The sequence below is a fragment of the Harpegnathos saltator genome, unplaced genomic scaffold (genome assembly GCF_003227715.2).
Source record: "Harpegnathos saltator strain DR-91 unplaced genomic scaffold, Hsal_v8.6 scaffold14, whole genome shotgun sequence".
Classification (NCBI taxonomy): domain Eukaryota; kingdom Metazoa; phylum Arthropoda; class Insecta; order Hymenoptera; family Formicidae; genus Harpegnathos; species Harpegnathos saltator.
The window spans coordinates 829,910-836,335 of record NW_020229917.1 but is presented as its reverse complement, the minus strand read 5'-3'; the positions used below and the strand labels follow the sequence as shown (position 1 = coordinate 836,335).

Genomic DNA, 6,426 nt, shown 5'->3' with positions numbered 1-6,426 from the left:
AAAAAACAGGGGAAAAGGGAAAAAATGGGGGGGGGGTTGGGGGGGGGGGAGAGGGCCCAAAGTTTCGGCGCGGCGATTTTTTCCACCCGTCGGCACAGTGCCAAATGGTGCTCCTCCCGGGGAACTCGAGGCTCTCCCTTTTCCGCCCCGCGGGAACTCCAGCAGCCCGGGCACCGGAGCCGTGCAGGGGTGGTGGTGGTTTGAGACTCACAATGACTGAATTTAAAACCTCCTCAAATATTGACTCATCGATTCGGAAACTGAATATGACGACCAGGCTAGTACAAAGGACACGAAGAAGCCGAAGCTGGCAAAAGCAGTCTACGGTAAGAAGGAAGAGGGGCCTTAGGAGTGGTTAAAGGCCCAGAAAGGCTAAGTAAGGCGGAAGAGATCTGCGACAGCGACAGATCTAGATCTAGATCGCCTATCAGAGCTGATGAGTCGACGCCGTTTGCCACCTCCAGGGAAGAGACTCTGATGATGGCAAAAAAATCATCAAGAAAAAAGAAGGAAATGGGATATCCCCAGGGACGAAGACGGAAATACGGACGAGGAGCGTCTCGTTGAGAAGGCCACCAGAGGCAGGGGCAGGCCAGAGACGACAGGGGGATATCGCCTCAAGAAAGAGTTCATGGCAAGAAAGCAGGCCATTGTAGAACAAAAAAAAGAAGAATTTCTGCTTAAAGGCATGGAAAATCCAATGGAGGAGTTTCAGGATTGCACCTCAATAGAAAATACAAAGCAGAGATTAAAAGAATAACGGAACATCTAGAGTAGGCCCCCTTCCGAGACATAACGGCGTCTATTTTGGAAGCATCTAGCAAGGTTCTGGGATTCTCACAAAAATCTAAGAGCCTCAAAGGTACGCACGTGAAGGTACTCAGGGACGCTGCGGCGGCGATAACAGCAGGAACAAATGTCATGGCCATGCAAATGGCACAGGACAGATGCGGAAACAACTTGGACTTGATAGAGGAGTTAAGAACAGAGAATATGAATCTGAAAACATCGCTGAGGGAAGTAAGAAAGGAACTGGAGGAAGTGAAGGAAATGCTTCGGGGTATAAGGGAGACACCGCTGCAAGCAGCAGCGGTATTCTCCCCGCCCCCGAAGCACCTGGGAAACGTGGGTCAGGGTGTGGAGGAGGCGCTGCAACATATGGCGGGTGCTCCCTCGCCCCTGATCCACATAAAGGAGAAAGAAAGGGCGATCACCCCACCTATGGTGGACATGGTGGAGGAGGAGGAAGTCCCGATTGGAGTAATAGAGATCCAAAAGGGACTGATTCCAAAGGATAAGAGACGCCCGGTGAGGGAAGGCAGGGTCGCAAAAACAGGAGAAGCAGGTCCCAAGATTAGGGAAAATGTCCTCCTGAATACTAAAGTTAGGATGGAAAGGAGGGAGGATCCAGTAAAAGGAGGAAAGAAGGGACTGGGAGAGGAAGTGTCCAGGATGGTGTTCCAGGCCCTGAACGAATGGAAATCACAGGAAACTCCCAAACAAGGGACCGGGAGAAACAAAGGAAACAAAGGAAAAGGAGAGGTAAAAGAAATAGGGGATCAAGGAAGGGCACAATACGGGGGAAACAATTACATCAAAGAGTACCCCCAACTTCCGCCCACGAGATTACAAAGAAAGGAACAACAAGCACAACATGGCAAGGAGGAGGCACCTACACCACAAGAATTGTGGGCGAAAGTGGTGGGCAGAAGAGAAAAGAGGAGGGAGAAAGAAGAGCAAAAGAGGAAAGAAATAATAAAAAAGGTGGTAATCTCCGAAAAGAAAGAAGGAAAAAAGAACAAGAGAAGAGTCCCCAACACAGCGGCAGTAACAATCACCGCCGAAAAAGGACAATACAAGGACCTGCTAGCTGAAGCAAAGAGGAAGATAGATCTAACCGGGATGGGTATCGAGAAGATAAAAACCAGAGTAGGGGCCACCGGAGCACTTGTGCTCGAGATACCCGGCGAAGAAAGGAGTAAGCTGGCGGACCTATTGGCGGACAAACTTAAGGAGGTCTTGACAGACAGGGCAAGAGTAAGCAGGGCGCAGAAAATGGGTGAACTGAGACTCAAAGGGCTGGAAATATCCACCTCGGAGAGCGAAGCGGCGGAGGCAGTGGCTAAGATAGGGGGATGTCAAGTAGGAGAAGTAAAGACTGGGAGTATAAAAATGGCCTGGAATAACTACAGGACATTATGGGTACAGTGCCCCCTCGCGGCGGCCAAGAGGGTTGCAGAAACAGGCAACATTAAAATAGGCTGGACGCAGGCCAAAGTAGAACTTCTACAGGCAAGGGCACTCCAATGCTTTAAATGCTTGGAAAGAGGGCACGTGCAGATTAATTGCACAAATAACAGTGATAGGAGAGCCAACTGTTACAGATGCGGAGAACCCGGACACCTGGCTCGGGACTGCAGTTCAAGAGCCAGGTGTCAAATCTGTGAGGAGGCAGGTGTAAAATCGGGACATAGAATGGAGGGACCATCCTGCCGTCCCCCCAAGGGCAAGAAGAAAATCTCTGGGGATGCGGTGGTAGGGGGTATGGCGACCGCACCGCCGCCACGAGACCCTCCCGCATCCTCAGAGGAGAAGAGGAAGGAGACCGAGGAAGGAAAGGAGGCGGAGGAGGGGGTAAACCAGGAGCCGGAACCCCAACCTCCGCTTCCTCAAAGGAGGAGAAGAACCTTCCTACCTCTTCCACCTCCCCCTCAGACCCCCATTGATGATGGGAAGATGGAGGTGGAGGAGAAGAGAGCAGAAAAAAGAGCGAGACCAGCTGAGAGTGAGGATACCGACGGCGAACAGCCGGGAGAGAAGATAGTTGTCATAACAGAACAGAACAATGGACACTAAACTGTTACAAGGAAACCTGCACCGCGCCCGTCAAGCGCTCCCTTTGTTCGAGCACACAATGACGGAGCGCGGTGCAGGCTTAGGTATAGCGGCAGAGCCCCATCATGTCCCCAGAAACCATAGATGGTTCGGGGACGAGGTGGGCTCTGTCGCTATAGTCTGGAAGGCGAGCGACAGCTCACCCCCTGCCAAGTACTTGGACCGAGGTAGGGGGTTCGTTGTGGCCAGGTGGGGAGTCGTCACCGTGGTCGGGGTATACCTCCTCCCAGAAAAGAGCCTGGGCTTGGTTGATTACAAGTCCAGGCTCCAAGAAATGGGAGATGTCATCAAGAGACATCTCCCGGGTCCTGTCATTGTCGCCGGCGATTTCAACGCCAAGTCGGAGCTATGGGGCTCCCGGAGCGATGACAGGAGGGGGGAGGTAACAGCGGATTGGGCCGTGGGCCTAGGTCTGCACATTATGAATGACGGCAAAAAATCTACGTTCGTGGGGTCGAGGGGAGAGTCTATTATCGACATGTCTTGGGCAACCCCCTCGGCCCTGCGAAGGGTGCGGACCTGGAGGGTGGCGGAGGAGCTAGAATCGTTGTCTGACCATCTCATAATAGAGATGGAGCTCTCCGTCACCCCCGATGGCCTACGGCCCCGCAATACGGACGGACCCCGGCCCGGTAGATGGGCTCTGGCCCAGCTAAACAGGGAGGACTTGGAGATCTCCCTGATGGACTCCACCTGGCCACAGTGGAAGGAAGGGCAGGACCTTGACTCTGAGGTCATGGAGGTTATGCAGGTTCTCGCACTCGCGTGCGATGCCTCCATGCCCAGAGTCAGGGCCTGCCCAAAACGATGCGCCTGGTGGTGGACTGACCAAATTGCCGCGTTGCGGCGGAGGTCGGTCCACCTCAGGCGCGCATTCCGAGCAGTGGGTTGGGACGCGGACCCTGAGGTCACTCTGGCCGCCCGGCTGGAGTTCTGCGCAGCCGCCAAAGAACTCCGGAACGCCATAGGGGTGGCCAGAGGAAAGGGGTGGGACGACCTCCTCCTCTCGCTAGACGCGGATCCGTGAAGGCGCCCATACAGGATGGTCATGCAAAAGCTGAGACCATGGGCGCCCCCTCTGACGGAGACGCTTGACTCCCGGTTCCTGGGACGGGTGATGGGGACCCTATTCCCGGTTGGGGGGGACAACCCCATCACCCAGTACGTAACCCCATCCCCCGAACAACAGGGGGAGGTTCCGGGAGTCACCGAGGAGGAGGTGGCCGAGGCTACCAAGAGGGTCAAGAGCAGAAAAGCTCCGGGACCCGATGGTATCCCCGGCCGTGTCCTCACCCTGGCCTCAGGGTATATGAGCGACAGGCTCGCGCGCCTTTTTACAAGGGCCATGAGGGAACGAAGATTCCCCCCAGTCTGGGGGAGGGCCAACGTGGTCCTCCTCTGAAAAGAGGGCAAGCCGGAGGATTCCCCCTCCGCGTACCGGCCCATATGCCTCCTGGATGAGGCGGGCAAGCTCTTCGAGAGTATAATAGCGGTCCGCCTCAAGAGGCATATGTCCCGGGAGGGTCCTGACTTAGGTGACGGCCAATATGGCTTCCGAGAGGGCAGATCAACTATAGATGCGGTATTGCATCTGAAGTCCCTCTCGGGGGCCATAGTGTCGGAGGGCAGGGTGGCAGTCGCGATATCATTAGATATCGCGAATGCGTTTAACACCCTGCCCTGGGGTAGGGTGGTGCAAGCGATGAGAGGTTATTTCCGCTTCCCACCCTACCTCACGGCCGTCATAGAGGACTACTTCCGGGGTCGGCGTCTCATGTGGACGGACGCCGATGGCACGGTACGAGAGAGGGGGATGAGTCGTGGGGTCCCACAGGGGTCTGTGTTGGGGCCCCTGCTTTGGAACATTGGGTACGACTCAGTCCTCCGGACAGCCCTCCCCCCCGGCTGTAGCACGTTGTGTTACGCAGACGACACGCTCGTCCTGGCCGAGGGGAGAGACTGGGGGGAAGCCGTTCACACCGCGAACCTAGCGGTGGCGGCGGTTGTGCGCTCCATCCGCAACCTGGGCCTGGTGGTGGCGGAAAGGAAGACCGAGGCGATCTTCCTACACGCCAAGGGCATGAAGCCACCCCAGGCCCATGTCAGGATAGGCCAATTCAAGGTCCCCATAGAGGCCCAGATGAAGTATCTGGGCCTCACCCTGGACGGCACCTGGTGCTTCAGAGAACATCTTAGCAGACTGGTCCCCCGACTCAGGATGATTTCCGTCAACCTGGGCAGGTTAATGCCCAATGTCGGGGGACCAGACATGAAGGCACGTCGCCTCCACGCAGGAGTCCTCAACTCGGTGGCCATGTACGGAGCACCGGTGTGGGCCGAGTCGCTAGCCGCCAGTCGCCCGATGCAAGCGCGATTGCGCAGAGTGCAAAGGGGGCTGGCGGTCCGGGTAGCGAGGTGCTACCGTACCGTCTCCTGCGTGGCGGCGACAGTCCTGGCGAGCATGCCCCCTATGGAGCTCGTGGCCCTGTCGTACAAACGCATGTACGACAGGAAGCGCGAGCTCCTAAGAGCAGGGGGGCGGACGTACCGCTCGCCAGGGCAATCCGGGAGATGAAGCACCAGACTCGACGGATCCTCCTCGAAAGATGGCAGAGGTATCTGGCCAATGCCAGGTACGGGAGGAGGACCGTCGAGGCCGTCCGGCCCTTCCTGCTCGAGTGGGTGGGAAGGGCCCATGGGGCCCTGACTTTCAGGGCGGCGCAGGTGCTCACCGGGCATGGTTGCTTCGGTGAGTACCTGTGCCGCATAGGAAAGGAGCGCACAGCCGCCTACCACCACTGCGGGCATGGCCACGACTCCGCGCAGCACACGCTCCAGGAGTGTCCGGCCTGGAGCAACGAGCGCGGAGTCGTGGAGAGAGAGTTAGGTCGCGACCTTTCGCTCCCCAGTATAGTCCGGGCGATACTGGGGAGCGAAAAGAAGTGGGAGGCTTTCACCTCCTTCTGCGAGGGGGTGATGAAGCGGAAGGAGGAGGCCGAGGAAGAAAGGAGGAGAGCAGAAGGCAGAGGAAGGCGGAAAAGACGGAGGGACAGCCACCGTCAGTGGAGGGGAGGGAGGAGCAGGAGCAGAGAGGGGGACGCAGACTCCTCGGAGGAGGAGGAACTGAGGAGGCTGGGGGCTCAGCCTCCACCACCTCCTCCTCCCCCTCAGCCCTCTGCTCCCCCTCCAACAAGGAGAGCGAGAGGAAGGAGAACGACCTGGAGGGGGCAGTTGGGAGCCCTCATTAGAGACAGAGGGGTGGCGGTGGTGGCGTTGCGTAGGCTCGCCCCACTGGTGGCGGCGGTAGCAACGCTTGCCGCCCCTGCAGTTGGGGTGGATGTGGCACCGCCGCCGCCGCCACCCCTCGCTGCCCTACCAATGGCAGCGACGGGTGAAGGGAGCGGGTGGGGGTCGAGGCTCAGGCCCAGGCCCCACGCCTGCAGACCACCGACACCCTCGAAGAAGAAGGGTGTCGGATGACAATAAGGAGGGGAGAGGGCATCGATGGTAACGCATCATCGGAATAAATGC

The 6,426-nt window shown here is 57.5% G+C and overlaps 3 protein-coding genes across 3 annotated transcripts; all 3 read left to right on the top strand.

Annotated features, from left to right (window-relative positions):
• The first annotated feature begins 266 nt into the window (after positions 1-266).
• LOC112590732 (uncharacterized) lies at positions 267-2,856 on the top strand. Its single transcript, XM_025308148.1, has 4 exons — positions 267-326; positions 778-1,701; positions 1,783-2,535; positions 2,716-2,856. The coding sequence occupies exons 1-4, from the start codon at positions 267-269 to the stop codon at positions 2,854-2,856; spliced, it is 1,878 nt and encodes a 625-aa protein (XP_025163933.1).
• Positions 2,857-2,914: 58 nt separating this feature from the next.
• On the top strand, positions 2,915-3,922 carry LOC112590731 (uncharacterized). Its single transcript, XM_025308147.1, has one exon. It carries the CDS (start codon positions 2,915-2,917, stop codon positions 3,920-3,922), a length of 1,008 nt encoding a protein of 335 aa, XP_025163932.1.
• A 15-nt stretch (positions 3,923-3,937) lies between these two features.
• On the top strand, positions 3,938-5,470 carry LOC112590730 (uncharacterized). The gene is made up of 4 exons (XM_025308146.1): positions 3,938-4,166; positions 4,302-4,693; positions 4,847-5,040; positions 5,113-5,470. Exons 1-4 carry the CDS (start codon positions 3,938-3,940, stop codon positions 5,468-5,470), a joined length of 1,173 nt encoding a protein of 390 aa, XP_025163931.1.
• The last annotated feature ends 956 nt before the right edge of the window (positions 5,471-6,426 follow it).